The sequence below is a fragment of the Nelusetta ayraudi genome, unplaced genomic scaffold (genome assembly GCF_046127955.1).
Source record: "Nelusetta ayraudi isolate G7.1 ecotype Tasmania unplaced genomic scaffold, CSIRO-AGI_Nayr_v1 ptg000027l, whole genome shotgun sequence".
In the NCBI taxonomy this organism is placed as follows: domain Eukaryota; kingdom Metazoa; phylum Chordata; class Actinopteri; order Tetraodontiformes; family Monacanthidae; genus Nelusetta; species Nelusetta ayraudi.
This window is the reverse complement of record NW_027466077.1, coordinates 1,701,114-1,724,536: the sequence shown is the minus strand read 5'-3', so window position 1 is coordinate 1,724,536 and position 23,423 is coordinate 1,701,114. Positions and strand designations below refer to the sequence as shown.

General features: G+C 47.9%; 2 protein-coding genes across 16 annotated transcripts in view; both read left to right on the top strand.

The window, feature by feature from the left end:
* The window catches only part of ppfia2 (PTPRF interacting protein alpha 2), an 80,207-nt gene extending 73,930 nt beyond the window's left edge, over positions 1–6,277 (top strand). For 4 of the 11 annotated variants that reach the window (XM_076030027.1, XM_076030026.1, XM_076030033.1 and 1 more), the window contains 10 exons: positions 1,304–1,366; positions 1,807–1,839; positions 1,936–2,111; positions 2,243–2,340; positions 2,431–2,606; positions 2,695–2,763; positions 3,044–3,200; positions 3,320–3,376; positions 4,521–4,615; positions 5,154–6,277. In XM_076030027.1, the coding sequence (XP_075886142.1) occupies positions 1,304–1,366; positions 1,807–1,839; positions 1,936–2,111; positions 2,243–2,340; positions 2,431–2,606; positions 2,695–2,763; positions 3,044–3,200; positions 3,320–3,376; positions 4,521–4,579 (888 nt within the window). In that variant the 3' untranslated portion in view covers positions 4,580–4,615; positions 5,154–6,277. Of the gene's footprint in view, positions 1–1,199; positions 1,367–1,806; positions 1,840–1,935; positions 2,112–2,242; positions 2,341–2,430; positions 2,607–2,694; positions 2,764–3,043; positions 3,201–3,319; positions 3,377–4,520; positions 4,616–5,153 lie in introns of those variants that run through there. The other 7 variants (XM_076030034.1, XM_076030029.1, XM_076030035.1 and 4 more) reach the window with 5 other exon arrangements.
* Positions 6,278–6,897: 620 nt separating this feature from the next.
* Positions 6,898–22,592, top strand: tulp3 (TUB like protein 3). Of its 5 annotated transcripts, none has more exons than XM_076030040.1 (12): positions 6,898–7,052; positions 13,484–13,525; positions 15,418–15,469; positions 17,656–17,818; positions 18,351–18,551; positions 19,739–19,869; positions 19,949–20,143; positions 20,540–20,652; positions 20,765–20,882; positions 20,968–21,066; positions 21,802–21,973; positions 22,077–22,592. In XM_076030040.1, the coding sequence occupies exons 1-12, from the start codon at positions 7,033–7,035 to the stop codon at positions 22,208–22,210; spliced, it is 1,440 nt and encodes a 479-aa protein (XP_075886155.1). In that variant the 5' UTR covers positions 6,898–7,032; the 3' UTR covers positions 22,211–22,592. The 5 variants fall into 5 exon arrangements, with proteins under 5 accessions (XP_075886155.1, XP_075886154.1, XP_075886153.1 ...); XM_076030039.1 differs by lacking the exon at positions 6,898–7,052 and adding an exon at positions 10,803–11,286 and having other exon boundaries at positions 21,808–21,973; XM_076030038.1 differs by lacking the exon at positions 6,898–7,052 and adding an exon at positions 10,815–11,286.
* Positions 22,593–23,423: the final 831 nt, after the last annotated feature.

Below are 23,423 nucleotides of genomic sequence, written 5' to 3'. Positions count from 1 at the left end.
TCTTTCTGAAAACTTGGCGGACTGTTTTCAAGCAGCAGGCAGCCAGTTTCCCATCTCTCATCCAGTGAGGGTGAGGATCCCTTACCTGCACCAGACAGGAACCCAAATGGGCAGATTTTCTAAATTCTGAACAGTTGAATCTCCTTCTGAGATAAAAGTGAAGGATAAATCCAGATTCTGCAGATTTTGTCTGACTGCAGTGCCTCTAGAGGTGAAATTCACTTTGTTGTTTTTATTGTTTGTTTATTTTTGCAGCCCACTTGTTGCACCTCCTCCGTCCTCCCCGGCAGCGTTTGACAATCGTTTGAATAAGTGCATGTACTCTCGGCGCGCACACCTCCAGACCTCGGTGGGGGTGGTGGTGGTTGAGGTGGCGGCGGTGGTGATGCGTGTCGGTGGCGGTTTGCAAACACAGCCTTTGCAGTGGCACCCGGCACTTTAAAAGTAAATAAATAAATCTAAAAAAAAAAAATGTTTGAAATCCTCCAGCGGAGTTGGCAGGAGCGAGACGTTGTTCAGCCTTTGAGGACTGAAGCTGGTGCAGGGTGACGCAGTAGCAGAGCCTCTGTGAAAGTTTGCAATCCGAGCCGATAAACACCCCAAACAGACAGGATTGCACATTCGTGACATGGTGCATTTTTCAGCAAAACGTTCGTACACTACCAGTCAAAGGTTTGGACGCACATCTCATGCATTTTTTTTTTTTTTATCTTATCTTTAACTTTCTCCACTGCAGATAGACACTGAAGACATCATATATATGAGCAAGATATATGTAATGATGCAGCAAAGAAAAACAGGTTCAATAACTCTAAATATGCTCTTTATGAAAGGTGGATATTATAAAACAAGTTTTTTTTTTACACTTCTATTGTTTCCTACATAATTCAACGTGTGTTCATACGTAGTTTTGATGCCTTCAGTGAGAAACTGCAATGCCAAACTTTTGACTGGTACCTCTGTTCAACTCCGGGAAATACACACAGCAGCTTGAGGCGATACTAACCCGAGGTCGACCCTGTGCATGCCGCCGTCCGTCTCCATGTCGTCCGTGTGGTTGTTGCCACGTTGTTGTCATGTCTTTGTTTGCGTTGTTGTCATCGTCTGCCTGTGTATTTTCCCCCGTAGCGCCCCCTGGTGGCTCTGGGGGGAGCCAGTTCATGATCTGACTGTGATGCTATAACACCGTTGGCTTACAGTGGTGCTGCTCTTCTTCTTTAACACTGCTTGCCCCTCCTACCGGACCTCCTACTACCAAACCCCGCTACTCTGCCTCTTGGGCCCCGCACCCCCCGCCCTGTAGCCGTCAGGCAACGTGTGGGTGACCCATGAGGAGATGGAAACCATGGCGGCCCCTTCCAAGACGGTCAGTCCCCCTCCTGCCCCTCCCCATCCCCCTGAGTGTGTGCGGGTGTTGTTGATGCCGGATATGTGGCGGCCAGGCGGTGGCTGATCTTAAGGCATGCGTCCTCTCCAAGACCCTCTCCCACTCCTCTGGCATGCATCTTTCCAACATTTGCAGATGATTTGATGATTCCTAAGTTTATTTGTTTTTTTTCTGAACCTTAACTTTTTTCCTAACCTTAACATGCGGCAGATAGTGGTACTGGCGTTCGAGTGGGCTGAAAATCAGATTTGCAGCGGGTGTAAAGTCAGGCTCGCTCGACCTGCAGCCCACAGTACCAGTACCAATGCCGGGTTTTTACACATTGTAGATGAAAAACGTTTAAAATTTCATGGACCCTGTCAGGATTCCTTGCAAACTCGCACCCACCTGTCTGTTAAATCTCTCTGTGTTCCATCCAGAAGTCACAGTCTGAAGAAGGCAGCTGGGCTCAGGTAGGAGGGCAAACGCCCCGTTGATGCTACCTGATTTATTCATTTATTTATTTATCTATTTATTTAGGACGCTGGTTACATTTCTCTCCAAATCAGACTCTAGCTTACGGCGACATGAACCACGAGTGGATAGGCAACGAGTGGCTGCCAAGTTTAGGACTACCTCAGTACCGCAGCTACTTCATGGAGTGCCTGGTGGACGCACGCATGCTCGACCACCTCACCAAGAAAGACCTGAGGGTGCACCTGAAGATGGTGGACAGCTTCCACAGGTGTGTTTGTCCGAAACCCCCCCAAAAAAACAAAAACATACCCGCCCACAAATTTGTTTTTGAATGTCGAGATGTTAAAAAGCACCACTGTGCTCAGCTTTTTTCGTTTGTTTCTTGTTTCCGAATGCTAGAACAAGTTTACAGTACGGAATCATGTGTCTGAAGAAGCTCAACTACGACAGGAAGGAGCTGGAGAGACGCAGGGAGCACAGCCAGCACGAAATAAGAGGCAAGCGAGACCCCCGAGATGCATCCTGACACACACTCAAAAAACAACAACAAAATAGCAAATTGTCTTGGTGGCCCCTGTTTCCTTCAGACGTGCTGGTGTGGAGCAACGAGCGCGTTATCCGCTGGGTGCAGAGCATCGGCCTGAGGGACTACGCCAACATCCTGCTGGAGAGCGGCGTCCACGGCGCTCTGGTCGCCCTCGACGACAACTTTGACTACACCAGCCTGGCGCTGCTCCTCCAGATCCCCAACCAGAACACTCAGGTAGCCTCCGACAGCGGAGCTGCAGCTCTGATAAAAAGTAGGCTCAATATAAATGTGTTGTTGTTGTTGTTGGTTTTTTTTTCTCCAGGCACGTCAGATTCTGGAGCGAGAGTACAACAATCTGCTGGCGCTGGGCACCGACAGGCGATTTGACGAGGTGGGTCACCTGCTTATCTGCAGGACGGGGTCATCCAGCCAGCCAATCAGATTGCTGCTCTGACTGCTCGACTGTCTATCTATCTATCTATCTATCTATCTATCTATCTATCTATCTATCTATCTAGTTAGCTAGCAAGCTAGCTATCTATTTTCTTATCATAGTTTTTTTGCACCATTTATGCCTAAAGTATCACATCTGCTTAACAAGAAGTGCGCCCAAATGATGCAACGCTTTTCTGAGCCTCTTCCAGTTGTTGACATGTCTGTCAATCTGCCAGTGCGACGACAAGGACTTCCGGGGTCCGTCGTGGAGGAGACAGTTTCCACCTCGGGACGTCCATGGGATCAGCATGATGCCCGGCTCGGCCGAGACGCTCCCGGCCGGCTTCCGTCTCACCGCCACGTCCGGCCACTCCAGAAGGCTGCCCCCCGAGGGTGAGTTGGCCGCCACTGCGCACCTCCGTCTTGGACTCCCCACAGCGCGGCCGCAGTCGCTGCACTCTTGCCGTGTTGTGTGACCATGTCTCTTGTTCTCTCTGGCGGCTGCCGTGCAGTCCTCTATGAGGCGCTGGATGACAGTTCCGACGACATGTATTTGGATTGGTTTCAAGGTCAGCTCTCCCCTCCCATGAGGGTCCCCACCCCGGGCTTGTGGGCCCTCCTGCAAACCACTGTCCTGTCCCGTATTCGCCCCTTGATTTCTGTGGTCTCCTCACACTGTCCTGACTCCAAAGGGTGGCGTTTTTTTGCTGAGTTGTGTTAAATAAGTAATAAAAATGCCCAGGTGGTCAAAGCTAAAGGGGTCAAGTTATGGATTAGGAGCCATGCTTGCTGTTTAAGAGGTGGAGGGGTTTTGGGGGGGGGGGTGTTGCTGTGTGCTGTTAGCTGGCCTGAATCAGGAGGTGTGGCAGTAGTGAGTGTTGGAAGTGGGAGTTTGTCTCATTGCTCTCCATCTGCCTGCTGTTACAAGAGAACATTGGCTCAATGCTTCTACTAAATGATGGTCTTATGTCTTTGAATAATCTATTCCAACGATCAAAATATTTATAGAAATATACATACATACATATATATATATATGTATATATACATATATATGTACACATGCACACATATATTTATATGTGCGTGTACATATACATGTATACATGTATACACTATATATATATTTAGAAATATATGTATATATTTTTTGCTTAACATTTACGTTGTACAATCACATCAAGTCAGTTTATAATTGTATTTTTAAACTTCAGTCAATATTTTTACATGCCTAAATGTACAATTCAACTGATTTGATAGAAGAAATGGAGTGAAAGTGTGCTGTACTACAGCGTTTTTTTTCTGCACTGACTAATGAAACTGCAGAAAAGGAAGGAGAAAATTCTGTTTCATTCCAGGCCATTTGCAACTGAGGCCGTGTGTAACAGCAGCTGCCTTTTCTGAGTGGCTGGTATAAAACTTCTTGTTGTGAGCCAGTGTTCTCTTTTAACAAGATTTCCCTGTTAACACTCTTCTCTTCCCTCATCCATGATTTCACTAATCTACTCAAATGTCCCCACTGAAAACTAAAAAAAATAACTCCCTTTGAGTGTGCATAGTGGTTGAAAAAAAACCCTCCAAATAACCTCTGTTGTGCTTGTGCTGTCACTCTCATACTCTTCAGAACGTTTTCTTTCAAATGCTTCTGTTCAATGGTAGCGGTGGGCTTCCTAACAAAGTCTCCTCCCGCTGTCTCACTGTCTCCCCCTGCAGTCGGACCCTCTGCAGTGCAGCGGCTGGACGGCTCCACGGTGAGAACCTACTCCTGCTGAGAGAGGAGGAAGAGAGGGGACCTTAAACTGTACGCTGTATGTAACTCGACACCGATTCTTGCTCAGTCGAATTTGCACGGCTTCCATCCGAGGCCGCTGGCGGGGGTCTTTTCCGGGGGGTTTTGTGAGATACTTGTCTTTTTCAGTGAGTATATTTGGATGCTTGCCGGGCTCGTCTTGGGACGGAGGAGCCGGCTAAGAGTCGTGACATGGTAGAGCAAAATAAAAAATAAATAAAAAAAACACCCTGAGCTGTTTCTCCTTCCAGGGACGAACCTGAGCAGCATCTCCAGAGTGACATGGTTACTGTTGACAGTCTGGAAAAATCTGTGTGACAACATTTAATTTTTCGAGCTCAATATGCACCGGAAAGACTTAAAGACAGTTGGAGTTGATGTAAAGCAGCATGTGCAAGTGCATCGTCTTCTCCTTCTTCTTCTCCTACTGCTTCTTCTTCTTCTTCTTCTTCTTCTTCTTCTTCTTCTTCTTCTTCTTCTTCTTCTTCTCCTGAAAAGCTGCCAACGGGAATCACGGAGAGAAAAGGTTCAAATCTGCCGTTTGTGATGACCCACAGGTGCAGTTCTGAGTGGAGATGAGGGCCAAGCTGCCAAGGGACAAACCACGCTGACGAGACGCACTGCCAAGAATCCCTCTGACCCTCTTAAGCCCCGCCCACCTCTCTCCACTCCACGCCCGCCCCCCACCCTCGCGTTGTGGCCACCAGTTGCCGGTGCTAAACTGTCCTGCAGGCTGCTGCAACCCCCCCACCTACCCAAACCCTCCTCCCCGCAGTCGACCCCCATTTCTACCTTTTACATGTACAGTAACTTGTCAAAGCATAACTTACTGTGTATTTCTTCTACTGGAGATGTGTAGGGTACCTGTACATAAACACACCATTTTTTAAAAAAAAAATATGAATAAATATATAATAAACGTGTCTATGTATAATGAAAGATATTCAAAGTTTGTGCAAAAACGAAATGTCCTCGCCACCTCATTTAGTGGACCATAGATTAATATATGCTGCTCTTTAAACCGTCTCCATTTGAAGGCCCCCCTCCCTCCCCCCGCCTCTCCCTACATCGAGTTCTGGCAAGTTCTCTGTGACGCTTTCTGATGGACATCAACAAAAAAAATAAAGAGAGAGACATGACAAGCACTTTGATTAAACCACATGGACTCACCTGAGGACTATTCAGTAGCCAAGGACGAACAAAGAGATGCCGTTGCACAAAAACAACAGGACATCATACATTTAAAAAAAAAAGCTTTCACATGTTGTACTGTATGTTTTTTGTTTGTTTGTTTGTTTGTTTTTCATTTTTCTCTGTCAGGTAATTCATTGCCAAGCTGGCCTTCACCCCACAGTGACCAAAATGGAGGAAAAAATAGTTGACAGTGATTGCTTCAGCTCAGACTAAGTAGAGTGTAAATGACTATGTTGACTTTAAAAGACAGAAGAAAATAAATAAATACCCTGTTTGCTTGTTGTGTAACTGTTGGCATTTCCAGGGCTAGCCTCTTGGACAGCCCAGTCATCTGTCTATGTTTTGGTTATTTTCAGATGGGCGACACAAACAAGTCTTACACTTTTCATTTGTTTTTACATCTATTTGCACGAACAACGAATTTGTGTCTGTTTTTGTTTTTTGGTCATAAGTGGTCATTGTCAATAAAAACACTGTTGGTGAATTATCTGTTTTCATTTTTTTTTTTTTTTTTTTTTGCATTTATTGTGAAAAATGTTCAAGACCCCAAATACAGAAAGTATTTAAACAAAACTGTGTGAAGCATTGTGAAGTCATAACAACGGGAAGTTTATTTAAAAAAATAAAAAATAAAAAATCCATTTTTGATTTATTTGTGCCACCACAATTGGTTAATTTTATTTGATAACATCGACAACATTTGCCGTCTTTTATTTATTTGTGTATTACAATTCCCTAGTAGTTCTCTTGAAATAAACAACTGCTTTTGTGTTTTCATCGTGTCCACGAAGAGACAGAGACTTGCTTTAATAGAATGAGTAATTATGCATTGAGGCCAGCAGAGGGCATTTGTAGTCTACCTACATTTTTATGCAGCGTAGGAAATAGTATCCAGCAGCAGACTCGCAGGTAGCAGTGTCAGAATTAAATATTTTAAAACGGTACTATTCCTACTTCGCAAAAGCTTTGAGGCTATTTTGAAGAAACACACTCCGAAGGTTTGGCCCAAGTTGTGAAAATTAAGTCAATGGGACGAGCGTACAGCCGTCGTCTGAACGCTCGCCAATGAAATTCTACTTAAGTGATCGGGTGGACCAATAGGAAGGCGGCTTCTTGGTTCGCTCGGTATCCAAGGACCAAGTTACACACTACTTCTCCCCAGCAGCAGCAGCAGCACTGCAGCAGCGCCCACGAAAAGCGGACTGCGGCACGAGTAATCATCTTTATCAACGGCGGACAAACATGAATTACTACAGTGTGAGGTAAAAACAACGCTCGACTTCACCACTTTACATGTGAAACCTTTCTCTTTAAAATCCACGTTACCGTTGGTCGCGTTTGGAATGAGAAGCGAACCGGTGTCTGCGACGTTGTTATGCCGCCACGAAGAAAAAAACTTGAACGTCGCCCACAAGTTTTGGGGGGTTTGAAAAAACAACCCTGCGAGACTCGGCGATAAAGCTAAAGCGAACTACGAAATAGTGGTTAGCCCGCTATAACACAACCATCAGTTGTTAGAGAAAGTATTCGCGGCTGGTATGTGTTGCCCCCCCCTCAAACTGTTTATGTGAGCGAATGTAGCTAACGGTGTGCCTCTGGTCACGACACCAGTGCTGTGTGTGTGTGTGTGTGTGTGTGTGTGTGTGTGTGTGTGTGTGTGTGTGTGTGTGTGTGTGTGTGTGTGTGTGTGTGTTTTTGCGTAAGAACTCGGGAGACGGGGGTCGTTTCGTGCCCCCCACAAAACGACTGTGACGTACTTTATTGGCGTCAGAGTGGTTTACGTCTGTGAAGCTTGGATGTGGAGCATGAAACCTCGGACCTATGTGATAATAAAGCAAGCTAGAGCAAAGTTGACTGCGTAACAACAAAAAAAACAACGTATTTTTCGCGCAGGCGTCACGAACGTTTGTTCGTTTTGTTGTTGTTGTTGTTGTTGTTGTTGTTGTTTTATTTGTTTACTCGCCACGTTGTTGCCTGATTTCCATCGCTTGACTTTCGGTTCACCAAACAAACAAACAAACAAACAAGTAAGCAAACGGAAACGTCCACTTATGGATGGTGAACAGCGTAAGTTAAATTTTTAGTTAAAAACATTTTTTTTTTTTTTTTTTGAGTAAGTTCATTATCTCCTTCCTTCCTTAGATCTTCTGTGGTTTCGTTAGCCGGTTATTTTACCTGACATGTTGGTTATCGCCCTCGTCAGAGTGTCACATGGTGCCACGGGGGGGGGGATTTTTTTTAAATCACAACCCAACATATGCGATCTCACACATGGGGGATTGTTACTCACTCGCAGCCACTTGTAGCTTCGTGTGAGGATGTCGGTGTGGATAATTAAAAAAAAAAAAAGAAAAAAGAAAAAAAAAGGGAAACGCTTGCTTGTCTTGTCCGAGCATGTCCTCCCCTCCACAGCATTCCTGTACTCTAGGTTGTTTCCGACTGAGTGGCTCATTGAAGCTCAAGCTGTAAATAAACACATACATTTCCGAGCAACGGATGCAGTTGGAGGGTAAGTGCAAGCATATCCACGCTGCAGTACTGAGAAGATGATGACTTTGACAAAGAGGATCACAATGCATCCGTGTGTGTGTGTGTGTGTGTGTGTGTGTGTGTGTGTGTGTGTGTGTGTGTGTGTGTGTGTGTGTGTGTGTGTGTGTGTGTGTGTGAATTCAGGGTCTGCACCCTTCAGACCGAGTGTCCTCCGTCTGAAGGAAGCGTTCTTCCAGTACCCAGCCTAGAAGGACGGACCAAACCCCGCCTCCCCGGTAACCACTCGGGACGGTCTAGCCTTCGGCGTATTTCCTCGTTTCGTCACCGCCGTTCCCTCCGGCTGGCCAACCCCGGAAGTGACGTTTTTATAGTATCAAGCTAACCATTGGTTAGCCATCTAACGATGCCGTTGGATGATCAAATAAGTAAAATCCTACGTTTAAAAACTGGATACTTTATGTGATGCTTTGCAGCAGCACGCAAAGCATCATGGGATACACAAGTACGCGAAGGATAGTAGCGGTGCATCCTTGGAATCGGCTAAAATGAGTGCGTATTTCCGAGTACGCATTTTGAGCGGCCTAAGCACCCTTGGGAATTGCCTGCCTTCGCGCAGTGCTATGACACAACTTCCTTTCAAAATGCGTACTTCAAGGATGCAGACCCTGAATTGAGACGCAGCACGTATGTGTTTGTGTGCACGCGCGCGCGCACTTGCCAAACACTTTCCTGGGAGATGGAATCAGAGCCCGCCCTTTTCCTGTTCCACGTCCCCTCGTGCGATCTTTGGCTCTCTGCTGTTTAGTTTGTGGCCACCCCGAGGGACGAAACCGTGCTTCAAAGTCGTGCTGGATCTTGGGCTATCATGGTTGAATTTTGCACCACCCATGAGTCTGCCCGTGGTGCGTCGTCTCCGTTTTACATTTACGCAATTGTCTGTGCAAAGGAAAGTCCCAAACTGCAGTCAGAACGGATGAGTTCTGCCACGAGCCGTGCGGTTCTATCGCCCAAAAACGCTGCTTTCGCTCAACAGAAAAAAAACGGTTTCCTCCGCAGCCGTTGCACTTCAGTAACATGAGACGGCTATGGTCTCATTCCTGACCTGCACACCAGCTGCGATGCACACAGCTCTGAGGGTTACGCCGACCCAGTTTGTGATCACAGATGGCTGACTCAGCATTTATAATGAACTGTTTTCAGAGACTTTTTCCCTTCTTACCCCCCCGATGCTGCTGCTTTTGAATTCTGTGCTTCTAAAGATTTTTGTTGTTGCCGTTCAGAGAAGCCCTGCTGACTGTAAAGAGGCAGCGAGTTGTTCAGCAGAGATGACACACGTTGGCAAATCACACAACCTGACCGTAGCGTAGCACTAAAATGGGGAGGCTGGAGAGTTTTCCCACTCTATGCTCGTACTTTGCTGTCATTATCGGGCAAAGATTAGAATGTTGCAGAGGTTCGCGTGTTCATTGACTTCACCACGAGATGATTACCTTCGTCTTCAAGTCACCTCATTATCAGGAATTGACTGCATGATGTTATTGCCGATATTGAAAAGAGTCTCTGAGCAATCAAAATTAAAGCGCTTTATTACTATTATTTGGTTTCTGTTTTGTGGTAAAGCTGAGAGGTTGTTCTCATTTTTTCACATCCCCTTTTTGGCACCAGAGACCAAAATGTAATGAAATCCAGTTCAGGTCATGTCCAGTCTTTTCGTGGAAACGTTTCCCCCAGTTAAAGAGTCGAGTGGATTTCAAACCTTTGACCCACTTAACACCAAAACAATCTGCTCTGCTCTCTGTAGCAGAGCAGTGATTTCATTTTTATTTATTTATTTATTTTCTTTTGCTTTGTTGCGACACAGAGTTGCAGAAATGACCCTGAAGTACCATTCCCAGTATGATCCGGCATTGACGAGGCTGAATACGTTCCCTGTGGCTTCTTGAGGTTCCACTCACAGCGGCTCCGGACAGCGTAAAGCATCGCCGAGTCGTATGTTCCAAGTGTTGTCCCCCCAGGGGTTTGGGGACAGCACTCCTCAGGGAGCCGCTATTATTATCAACTCATGTAGCTCATTTCCATCATTTGTTTGGAGCTCAATAATTACTCCCCCAGGTGAATGATTCCCCCTGCTTATCACCGGTCGTCTTCACTGCGCCGTTTTACTGCTGCTCTCTCAGGGCAAACACGCTGCTCGTTTTCCATCTGCATTTCTTTTTCTTTCGCAAATATATGCACAGGGAAAAGGAAAAAAAATAAAAGGATGGGTGACTCTTGTCTCCTAGCAACAAGATGGCGGTATCGGCACCATGTCTGTTCTCAAAGTGTGTTGAGTTTCTCCCGAGTTATCGTTTTTACGAAACGCAGCACAAGCTCTTTTTTTTTTATTATTTATACCGTCATCATGAGGAACAAGGTGGAATATTTCACAACCGTAATGTGGCATAGTGTGACTGAGGGCCGGTCTTTAGTATTCCTGCTATTTAAAATACATTAAATTCCGACCGTTGCCAGACGGGTTTCTGCGGTTTCTGAGCAGTGTCGAGCCTCCTTCATGACTCAGAGGAAACGAGCTGCGAGCGGTTTGCTGAGTTTCTCACAAAGTTACTGGAAAGAAGCGGTTCAGTGTAACTAAATAGGGGAACTCGGATTCGATGAGTCGACTGACGTATTTATTTTTTTTTTCCTTTTTAACATGAGGAATCTGAATGACGTGGCATACCAATACTGAAGGTTTGATTTCTTTCATACACTTGCTGCTGGCTGGATCCCAGGGCGTCGCCTGCGCTGTGAGGTCATGGCAACGGCCTGTGGCCCCCCTGGCGCAGGTAGCTAATGCTCCTCCAGGTGGGGACGACTTGCCGTTTTGCTCCTATAAAAGCAGAGAGTTGACGGGAGTGTACAGAGAGCGCCGGTGTACACTGAGGGAGAAAGTTCGGAGGAGCTTCCATTCATGGATTCGGTCCGGAACGTGGGATCGCAGCCCGTCTACAGCCGCTGGTCCTACAGGTAGCCGCCAGACTTGACGGGCCCACTTCCTATAATAGATCTATATGTGATAGATTTCTTTTAATAGATGGGTAGATTTTTGCAAGAAGCAGCCATGATATCAGAGTCTCTGATTCAGCAGGGTTCCCGCGGGGTCTTAAAAAAGTCTTAAAAGCATTGAATTTGTGGAAAAGTCTTGAATTTTGATATCTGGGTCTTAAAAATTGTGCTGTATGTAACTTCTCCGTATCGCATTTCTCGTCAATGCACCAATACGCTGGATGCCAACCAAAAAAAAAAAAGAAGCACGCTACAACTTCACAACACGGACACAGACAACGAGGCAAGCAGCTAGCTAATTCATGCTGGGACATGGGGAAATGTAAGTTTAACGCAGCGTGGATGGATAAAATGTCTTTTCGGCATTGGTTAAAACCAATGTCGGACAACGTTTTTGAGGCTGGCTGCACTGTGTGCAAGAAGAGCATTCAACTCGGAACAATGGGGGCGAAGGCGTTGGACTCTCATGCCAAATCGACGAAGCACATGAAGTATGTCCGAGGAAAGGAACAAACTCCTTCCATCGCCGCCGGGTTCCCACCAGCTAGCCAGCTAGCTGCTTATGCGCCCGAAGCAGCAGACGCTAGCCAGCTAGCTGTTTCGTTCGTTGAATAAATTAATGTTCTGAAATTCAAGAATTTCATTTTTCTTTGCCTTTCTTTACTGTGAAATAGACCGAGAAACAGGTATTAATTTTTGATATACATGGTCTGAAAAAGGTCTTAAAAAAGACTTGAATTTAATTTGAAGAAACCTGTAGGAACTCTGTTCAGGTTTGAGGACTTAGGGCTGAGGTCACGACCTTGACGCATCCCTGGGTAACGTCCAGGAGAGGATCGCTGCTCGCTCAGGTTTCCGACGCCTTGTCGTTCCCGTATTTGGGCCATCAGGCTGTAATTGGAGTCGTTGGGCCGCACATGTGAACAGTCTGATTCCGTAACTGTCCTGCGATAGAATGCGCCTGTTAAAAGGTGCATGGTGCAGTTTTCGGGTTTCCAGGATTTTTACTGGCATTCTCATACGATCTGCAGTTGCAGAGGTTTCTCGTGCTGCACTTCCTGGTTCAACAAATTCCACTCGCGCCATAGTTTGTGTGGCAATCGGAGTTGGACGCAGATGAACCTTCGAGTCAAGTGGATAACTCCTAGTTGAGCACTCATATTGAGCGCTCTTGTATTATTTCCCCCACATTTATGGCAGGAAGCAATCTTCACCTACTTTGCACTGCCTGCCCCTGTTCGCCGGCGCTATTAAAAGCCAATTATTCGTGTGATTAAACGCGCTTCATTATTCGCGTCGACGTGCGTTTCGGTTGAATTTCTCTCTCCGGTTCTTCGCTCGCACTCGGGGGAAATCAGGCGGCTAATCGTATCAGCGGCTCCCTTCATTCAGTCACCTGCGCACGTCGGAGGCTGGCTTGCCCGTGGCGCTCGTCATTAACTTTTGCTCCTTCAAATTCTAAATTCATTTTTTTTGGAGTGTCAGAGGGGAAGTTGTTTCATTAAGTCGGTGGTAATGGGCTCCTCTGCGAGGTCGGCGACTCCGAAGGACAATCGGCCGGTTTACGCGGCGGTGTCGAGACACAAATATTAAACGTGCCAAGTGTGAAATGCGGCGGATCTTGACACGACATCCGAACGACGCTTCCTTGTTTCACGAGTGAATCCTCTGCGCTGTCGCACGTCGCGCACCTCCTTCCACCGCTCTCTAAATCTTTGGCGCACAATGCAAACGTCTCCGGTTGCAGCCAGGACCGAGAAGTGGCCGCGCGGTCGTTGTCTCTCTCTTTTTTTTTTTAATCAATGCTGCTGGAGGCGGACGTGCCGACGCGTCGATGTCGCCATGGTTACCCGGTCCGACACACAAAGGACGGGACGACCGCGCCGTGTCCTTCTCCTGTCACCCAAGCTGCGATGGACTAATGAAGAATTGATCATTCACAGCTCCAGTGAAACACACGGTGTGTGTTGCTGTTGCGTTTGTTCTGATGTTTTCCAGGAAGATTTGTGGACACTTGAGGGTCTTTTTTGTAGCTGCACCTGTGCAGTAGGTGCCCACTCCCTGTCCTCACCAAGCAGGTCGGACGCCCTGTGGTTTTGAATCTTGTCTTTGAATCTGTTCTCTGTGTCTCCACATGTGTCCTCTGTTTTCCCTGAAGACCCTCCAGCTCCACCAGCTTCTCCTCCAGCTCCATGACGAGGTGGGCTGCTGCACCATTCACACTCCCTCTAGACCAGACTCACCAGGTTCACAGGAGGGCTATTTACTGGAAATCAATTCTAAAATTGAGGAAAAAAGATCCCAATAATTTCATGAAAAACAATGAAAACGATACCAAAATCCCCACAGTGGAAGTTCTTACATCACAAAAATAAGTATCCTGCAGTATCACAGTAACGTTCGGTAGTATTGTGTGTTTTTATAATGCCATGTGGTGTCATTTTGCTCGCGAATGTCTTCACAAAGGTCTCTTTTTTGGGCACTTGAATTAATCGAGCGCAGCAACACAAGCGATTCAGTTTCTTGGCTGACCGCTTGACCGGGCCGCACTGACCAAAACTACCCAAGCCAATCGCAGTCATGACAGGGCCGCCCATGCTTTTGACTGGTCGCACCTGTTATGTCATATGCTTCGCTCCTCTGATTGGCTGTTTGTCTATCCACAAAAAAAACATGAACCGCTTCGCACACACTAATTAGTTCGCATTCACAACAATAACAAGGCCCATTAGGTTTTAGTCCACTAGATGGTGCTAAGCGGCCACCTTCTTCTTAGGTGAGCTACACTTCACTGTCCCACAGGGGCGGCAGCGTCCATCGCTGAAAACATACACAAAATCACAATTCAGCAACATCATTTAACCAACATGAAAGTCAAGTGTCAGTGTTTTGTGTTTTGTCAGTGCAATGGCCACCGGGGAAACAAAGCAGCCGTCAGGCCAGAATGACTCCCGGTCTGCAGGTCTGGAACACCTGCAGAACTCTGAGCTCCTGTCGCTGCTCCCCTGACCCATGGCGACAAGCGGTGCTATACTTAGAAGTTGATTGGTTCCCCCGCCCTCCACCTGTTCTCAGGTGGCCTCCCCAAGGAGCCGCTGCAGCTGCGAAATGCCACGAGCGTGACGCAAGAGCGTGACTCAGTCCCGCGTCGGCCGTGGAATGATTGCAACCCGTCGGGCTTTAATTGGAGGCTGAGAAGTCTTCCTTCGTCAAACACGTTGGGTTAAGATGTGAATCCGGATTGGGAAGGCGGCGCTTGTTGGCACTCGGTGACCTTTGAGATGGGCAACGGTTTTAGCCGGCGCTGGGTTCGCTGTCTGTGAGTCATCTCTCGCTCATTGAGGGGCTGCTAATGATCCAGTCTGAGGGTCCTTGGAAAACTTGTAATCCTCGGCATTCTAGCCCCGCAGAATGAGTCATGTACTTAAAGATCCCTGTTCTTTATTGTTATTTTTCACCAGGGTAGAGCATCCGTGGCCTTTTGCTTATAGCCTCCTGCAGGAAACAATGATGGATTTGTGATGTAAGCAAAAGAAGGGTGGATCTTTATTCTTGGCTCACCCAACTTTCTCCACTGCAGATGGATACTGAAGACATGGAATGTATGAGCAAGATATCTGTCATTATGTAGCAACGAAAACACGTTCAATAACTCTAAATATGGTGTTGATGACAGGCGGCTATTTTGAAGAATTGAACTATAAAACGTGTTTGAGTTATTCTGCACTTGTTTTGTTTCCTACATAATTCCCTGTGTGGTCATACGTAGTTTTGATGCCTTCAGTGACAGAGTGCAATGTCACTGTGAGAATTAAAGAAAAGACGTTCAGTTCAAAGGTTGTGTCCAAACTTTTGACTGCTAGTGTAGTTCATCGTGAACATCTTCTGACAGCGCCCCCTGCTGTTTGAGCGCAGCCTGCTGCTGCCTCAACCTGCACCTTCCCGCTAACGGTCCCATTCCTCATTCTGACCTTTTTGAAAAGCAGCACCACCGGTTACCGTTCACCGTCCTCTGGATCTGGAAACTGACCGGAATCTAAAACCTATCTCTGTTTTGTTTTTTTTGTTTGTTTTTTTTTGCCTTCTCTGCAGCGGCATCGACAATGACGGTTCCAATCTCATGCAGCAGAAGCTGGAGCGGCAGGTGAGAATGTACTACCTTTGTCACGTGTGTCCACAGATGTGCCACCCCAGTTGTAGGAGTTTCCTTGTGAAATCAATGCTGTGCTTTATTTTTCTCTCTCCGGATTTTGTCCATGTTTTTGAAGGAAGCCATCTGGAATTTTTTTTTTGTGTGTGTGTGTTTTCTTCCTCTCAGCTGTCTCCATCGGGTTGTTTTTTTGGTTTGCCATCCACTTCCTTCCCTCCTTTGATTTGCAGCGGCTGTGGTGCCGGGACTCTTGATTGTTAAAGCCCCGCCTCCGTCCTCCACTATCGGGGACAGGAAGCACCGGGAGTACGGAACGCATTGTGTCGACCGTCTCTGTTATCGCCCCGCGATCCTCCTCCCCATCGTCTGTCCATCCAGCCTCGTCGTGCTCTCACGTAACCCCGCAACTCGCCCGCGGATGCACCGGGAGGGGGGCGTGTTCAGGGATGGATAGGGGGGCGTGTCGCTTTTGCAAAATGGGCAAATCAAAGCTCTTCTCTGCTCTTCTCTGGGCTGGTGGTGCTGCTGCGGGGCTCCATTCAAACAATACCTGCAGCGCCCGTCTCTCTCTCTCTCTCTCTCTCTCTCTCTCTCTCTCTCTCTCTCTCTCTCCCCCCCCCCCCACCCTCTTCTCTCTCTGCCCAGCGCTAATGACCGCCGATTCATTTCGACACTGACTGTGCGCGCACACACACGACACGCTGCGGCTCACTTCCTGAGAGACGGACCTTTTCTCTCTCTCTCTCTCTCTCTCTCTCTCTCTCTCTCTCTCTCTCTCTCTCTCCCTCTCCTTCCCCGAGACAAAGGGGCCCCAGAGGCTGTTGGTTTTCAGATTGCCAGGTTGAGCAGATCAGGGGCGAGGAGCCGCAGCATCGGCCGACAGCAGCGCTCGTCTCCAGCCTCGTCCGGCCGTCAACACCTGCGACGCACTGACACTTTAACAGATTTTTATTTATTTATTTATTTTTAACTTTCTGAGTGTTGATTGAGTTTAAGAAGGCTGTCGGGTTGCTGGATTGACTGATTCCCATGGAGCGGGTGAGTCACTTCTGACAAGCACCTCTTTCTCAAACATCCTCGTCATTCAGTGAAATTGGCAAGCATTTTGAAAACCTCTTTCGCTCTTTTGCCAGGACGCAATTAGAAAATTGTTTGTTTAAACTTATCATATTTTGGTGGTGGTGGGCAGGAAGCAGGACCCCCCCTCTTCCCCTCGCTCCCACCTTCAAGCCCTGGCTGTGGGTGCCCGGGCTCAGCGGAAGAACGGGGGTGTAACAATAGACGGTCCTGAAATAGCAGCTGTAGGTAGCAGAGGGGGAGGGGGGGTCGCAGCTCTGCTTAGAGGGTCTTTCAGGAAGAAGACTGGTGTGCTGCTTTCAAAAAGAAAAAAAAAGTTTCTAACTTTGTTAGAAACTGTTTCAAACTTTGTTTGAAGTTGCTATTTTGACCTGACTGACAAAAAAAATAGTTCCTTTTGCATGTTGCTCCACTATAGGAAGGCTGACGTCATCTCATGCGAATCTTCCTGTTATCATCATCATGATGATCTAAGGCCAGAATATGTGTAAAAAGTTTCCCCTCAGTAGAGGTTTTTGAAGGATGATCTCATTCAATCTTTCTTCTTATTCAGTATCATTTTTTTTTTTTTTACACTGATTTCTTCTCACCTCCAACTCCGAACAAGAGTCTGAACTCTGTGCAGAGTTTCTCTTGCGTTGTGTTAGAAAACTTCCAGCCGTGACGGCGGTCCATTGTTCACGGCCAGAAAAGTTCTCATTGGACGGCCGATGAGCAATTATGAGAGTCTTTCGGCATACGAGACGAGGCCTCCTGGTTTCTTCCGCCTCACTAAGCTGCATCGCCAAACAGGACTCGCTGTGTGTCCAACGACGTGCCAATTAATGCGCTTGCGTAAGCGGTGGGCTGAAGCAGGCGGGCGGGGGGGCCTGGAAAGTAGGCACGGCACAGGGAAGAATTTGTTCTCTGATCCTTTTTTTTTTTTTTTTTTAAAGAAAGAAATTGCAGAACATTTGAAGTGAAGCCAAGCATCCTGGAGCCGCTGATTCTGTTCGGTCAGCAGGCAAAAGCTGCATCCGAGGTCTCGTATCCCGGCCGGTTTTTTTGGCGAGCTAACGGAGCTAACTGAGGCTTTTTTTCCCCCTCTCTCCTTTGCACCACAGAGGGCGCTGCTGGAGCAGAAGCAGCGGAGGAAGCGGCAGGAGCCCCTGATGGTGCAGCCCAACACGGAGGCCCGGCCCCGGCGCTCCAGGGCGCGGCGCGGCGAGGAGCAGGCCCCATTGGTGGAGTCGCACCTGGGAAACTCCAACGACGTCATCATGGACGGTGAGGACGACCCTAGCTGCGTTTCCATGACAGTTTTTCGCAAAATAAAAGCGATATTTCTTTAATTTTGACACGGTACAGTTGCAGGTGTTTCCATTGAACGGTGTGAAGCGCATAAACCACAATTCTAAAAATTGTTTTTTTGAAGAAGAAGAAGAACGTCAAGAATGGTTGTTATATTTTTCTCTTTGATTACTTAACTTGATTACTGAAAAAGTCTCCTCCTCCGTCCAACCATAACGCGTTATTTTCACTTGAAGTGAACTGGTCACGTGACCTGTAAATGCGAAAAAGTGTTTTCAATGACACTTTTGCGATATACCTCAATATGGATACGTCTGAGAAACCACCTCATGGGAGCGTCAAAACCTTTCAGCCATATTTGAGAGGTTTTTCATTGCGATATTTAGGTTTTGCGCAATTCTAGGGATAATAGAAACGCAGCCGCTGACTGGGTCTTCCGAGGCAAAGTGACTCGGCGACCTGTCATCAACATACCCGACAACCATCAACACCGACGCTGTCGCTGCAGGCATCGACGGTCCAGCGGCCTTCCTGGCCTCAGAGGCCCCCGACCCGGCCACGAACAGCCAGCCTCAGTCACAGAACCGGCCGCAGCGGTCCCAGTCCCCGTCGCAGTCGCCTACTGGCGTGGAGCCCGAGCGGGACGGCGACACCGAGACGCTGCTGCAGGAGACCAAGACGGACATCCACCAGTTACTGCAGAAACAAGGTGAGTGCAGGCGAGATTCGAAGGTGAAAGTCTCTGTGCAGAAGTTCGACGCGCTGCTCGTTTGGCAACGGCTTTGGATGAATTTAAATCTCCCGGTAAAATAATCGGGGCAACCGCGTTTATGAGGAATGTTCAGCGCTCTGCTGCGGGCAGGTTAAATATTGAGGTGGGGTGTGCAGATTGGCTCTTTAAATCACTTGCCAGGTCTCCTGCAGCGTTTACGGCCCCTTTTCACTCGCAGGTCCAGCTGGCAGGGCTGCAAGAGGTCCGTGGGAGTCCGCGATGCACGGAGTGGAGGGTAGAGTTCCCAGGATGCAACTGTCGCACCAAATCTCACTTCCCCTCTCACTGACGCGAGGCCCTGTTGTTGATGCGAGCCAATGTTTGAATGGGCACATCCTCGGCCTTCTTGTAACTGACAGCAGGATAAATATTACGTCCAGCCGTGCCAAACATTCCTGTTTGGTGCCTTCCAGGCCCCCGTTCTCCCAACACCTCCCCCTGCAGTTCCAATTTATTGAGACATTATCATGATTAATAGTGTCTTTCTTGGCCTCGCTGATAGCTTAACAGTCCAACGTTCTAAAAAAGAAAAATAGAGAAATTAAAAATTCCAACAGCAGCTTTCCAGCAACAGTATGTCTCAATCCTGTCAGTGAACTCTCCAGACATTCTTCTTTTTGTTTTTCTGTGCAAACTTTTACAGAAACCGTGTGCTGAAACACTCAGTTGTGAGGTCACAAAGGATGGCGGGGGTGAATCACCGCTGCCAAATCAAGCTGCCATCATCAAACGATATCATGTTGGATGAGTGCTGTCAGGCGGGTTCTGCTACACACAGATGGATCCGAACGGCCGATTGCCGAGTTTTGAATTAGATGAAAAAGCCGCGTCTCTTCGTCGGCACTCGTCCCAGTTTACCGGCCTTGAAGAGCCTCTCTGCGCCCGAACGATCGTTTCAAAGAAATGCTAAACAGGGCTTCTGTCTTTAGACAGGCCGTGTAACCACTGTGAGCAGGTACCTGCTGCGCCTGCCACTCCAACTCTCAGCGCTTCAAACGTTGCTTGGGCTTTTCATCACCCCGCCGCGGGAGATCAAAGAATGGAGACGAGCCTCCGCTCAAACACTCCCACCTCTAGGATGCGCAGTACCGAACCTCTCTCGCTCTCTCTCCCCACCCACGCAGGTCTGTCGGGCAGCATGAACTTCGACGAGGCCAGCGAGAATGAGGACGAGGTGGAGGACGGCCCGCGCTCGCTGTCCCCGAACGCCGACGCCACCAGGCCCGCTTCGGCCGCCAGCGGGAAGGACGTCCCGGTGAGCTGCTGCGGCCTGGAGAAAAAAAAAAAAAAAAAAGCTGTGAAAAAGTTGACAAGAGGTTTTTGTCATCCGCCAGGAGCTGGTGAGTCCGGGAACCCCCTCCGCCGTCGACGGCGCCCTCGTGGACTTGGCCAACCTGGAGGAGTTTGTGGTGCGGCCGGCTCCACGCGGCGTCACCGTCAAATGCCGGATCACCAGAGACAAGAAGGGCATGGACCGTGGCCTCTACCCCACCTACTTCATGCACATGGAGAGGGAGGACGGCAAGCGGGTAGGAGGGCAGGAAGTGGTCGTGCTCAAACGGAGAGTGGCCTGCAAACCCTGAGCCCAGACCGTGTTTCCTCCAGTCTTAATCTCCATTTATCTCATGGATCCTGCGTGCCGAGGAGGCCAGATAAAAAGTGCAAGAGATGAAGAGAGCTGCGCTAATCACTTTAGCTGCAGCAGCGACTATTGTTCTTAAGCACCGCCTTCCTACTTCCTGTTTCTTTCCCCGTGAACAAAGCTGATTGGTTATAAATGGCGCTTAAATTTATTACTAATTTTGCTGTGTTTTTTGCGAGTGCTGCTGAAGGTTTTTTTTTGAACGTGCTGAAAAAAATTTTAAACATGCAGTAACTTCATATGCAGGGGAATGATTTTTTTCTCTCTCTGTTCTCCTCCCCAGGTTTTTTTGTTGGCAGGGAGGAAGAGGAAGAAGAGCAAGACGTCCAACTACTTGATCTCGGTGGACGCCACCGACCTGTCGCGAGAAGGGGAGAGCTTCGTCGGTAAACTGAGGTCAGAGGTCACATGAAAGATCCCCAACGTCTTTAGCTGGGGTCGCTGTTGCTTACAGCACAACTTGCGTGGTCGTCTGCATTTTCAACGCCCGTTGTCTTCCTCCATTCAGGTCCAACCTCATGGGCACCAAGTTCACGGTGTATGACAACGGCAGCAACCCGTCCAAGACTCCCGGGGCGCTGCTGGAGGAGAGCAACACCAGGCAGGAGCTGGCCGCTGTCTGCTACGTGAGTGTCTGCGGCGCAAAAATGCGGTGAATGAATAAAACGACAAAAAATTTTTTTTTTAAATTGGAACGCTCTTTTTTGACAGGAGACCAATGTGCTCGGATTTAAAGGGCCGCGCAAGATGACCGTCATCATCCCGGGCATGAACATGAATTTTGAACGGGTTGCCGTCAGGCCTCAGAACGTGAGTTTGGAGTCTTTGCGTGTGCGTGTTTTCTTGTCACCTATCCTGCTGAACTGGCTGCTAAAAATATCAGTGCCACCACATTTGACTGAGTCATCACTGAGTGGCGCAGTGGTTCGCGCTGCCGCCTCACAGCAAGAAGGTCGTGGGTTAGGTTCCGGGCCTGGGACTTTTCTGTGTGGAGTTTGCATGTTCTCCCTGTGTCTGCGTGGGTCCTCTCCGGGTTCTCCGGCTTCCTCCCACACTCCAAAAACATGCATGTAAGGTCAATTGAACACTCTAAATTGTCCGTAGATGTGCATGTGAGTGTGAATGGTTGTTTGTCTCTATGTGGCCCTGAGATGAACTGGCGACTTGTCCAGGGTGTCACCCTGCCTTCGCCCTATGACAGCTGGGAGAGGCTCCAGCAGACTCCCGTGACCCTGAGCTCAGGAAGAAGCGGGTATAGAAAATGAATGAATGAATGAATGAATGAATGACCGGAAGATGATGATGGTTCTGGAATAATCACACACAGTCATGGAGTTCAGCCATTAGGTGGCGCAGTTGGGACTCTAAATTACATTTTTTTGCCGTTTGCATGCGTTACAAACGCATTGAGGTTGGACGCATGGCCCAGGCATGCAACAAGTTTGCCGAATTTACTGCTAAGTGTTTGTGTGTGTGTGTGTGTGTGTGTGTGTGTGTGTGTGTGTGTGTGTGTGTGTGTGTGTGTGTGCACGCGCGTGGCTGCAGGAGCAGGACAGCCTGCTGAGCAGGTGGCACAGTCACTCGCTGGACAACCTCATCGAGCTGCACAACAAGGCGCCGGTGTGGAACGACGACACTCAGTCCTACGTGCTCAACTTCCACGGCCGCGTCACCCAGGCGTCGGTCAAGAACTTCCAGATCGTGCACGACAACGACCGTGAGTAACCTCCCGCCCTTCACTCCTCCCCCTCACCACCACCACCACCACCACCGCCAGCTGGTGTTCTACTGAACAGATTTGGTCTCTTCCCCCCCCGCAGCCGACTACATTGTCATGCAGTTTGGCCGTGTGGCCGAGGACATCTTCACGCTGGACTACAACTACCCCATGTGCGCCCTCCAGGCCTTCGCCATCGGCCTGTCGAGCTTCGACAGCAAGCTGGCCTGCGAGTGAGACGTGGACGGGGCTACAACTCCCCCAGCCTTTTTTTGCCGCCCTTCCCTGATGTTTACCCCCTCGCCCGGAGCCGTTTGGAGGCCGGCAGCAAAGTGTGAAAAGACAAGTGTGCGGGGTGGTGGGAGGGCTCCAATGTTGTTTTCAGTTTTTTCTGATGCTCTGTTGTTTTTATCATGGTTGACGTGGGACGTCTGTGTTGAGTTGTCGTGTCCTCACGTGCAAAAAAAAAAAAAAAAGGGAGCAAGACTCTGCAGAGCCCCTCTGTGGCACTGGTGGCCTTTTAAATTTCTTCTTCACTCTGTCGGAGTTCCTTAAAGCGCTTCAAGTCACATGTCTGGCGCCCCCCTCAGGACAGAAACCTGAACTTTTTGGTCGCTGGTTCATCTTTCTCCAGTTTCAATACTGTTTACATCTAACCTGCGTCTTGGTCTGATAGTTCCTGATGTGGATTGTTTTATAGTTACATTTTACAGTAATTATCTTTAGTGTGTCCAGGGATTAGGGAAAATCTGAAATAGTTTTATTTTCTTTTCTTTAAAAAAAGAAAAGAAAAACCTGCCACCTTGGTCTTTGCCAAGGTGGCAGGAGATGAAAAAGGTGAAGTAACTTTCATAAATCACGCCATTGTGATGTAATTTACTGGAGCTGCTGGAGTTGTTCTCCAGTCCGACACTCGGCAGCGATATGTAAGGCGCTTAATTGCACATTTAAGGTGACTTGCGGTTTGTGCACAAAGTGAAAGAGCTCTGCTCTGGCACTCTTATTATAAAATGTTATTAATCATGTCTTTTTTTTGTTGTTGTGTGTGTGTGTGTGGGTGCGCGTCTTCAGATGCCTTGTAGTTTTAAATAATTGATTATATAAACGTAATTATTGCAACAACAAAAAAAAGAAATTTAAGGAAAAATGTGATGTGGATTTGTAGCCACATTGTCGTCTCAAAACTCTTCCCCTTGCTGTTTTGTAGTTCAGAGGTATGTTTTTAAAGAAGATCAATTAAAGGGTTTAGATTATTCCCTTTACACTGGGAATGAAACTAATGGGATCAGCTCAGTCAACAGTTCTGAAGTTCAACATTCCTGTGAATAAATACATTTTTATCCATCATCACTCATTTTAACTTGCTTGCATGCCTTTAGACTTTGGGAGGAGGTTGGAGGGGAAAAAAGTACCAACACTCAAATGAAGAAGCTACACATTCTTTTAAGAT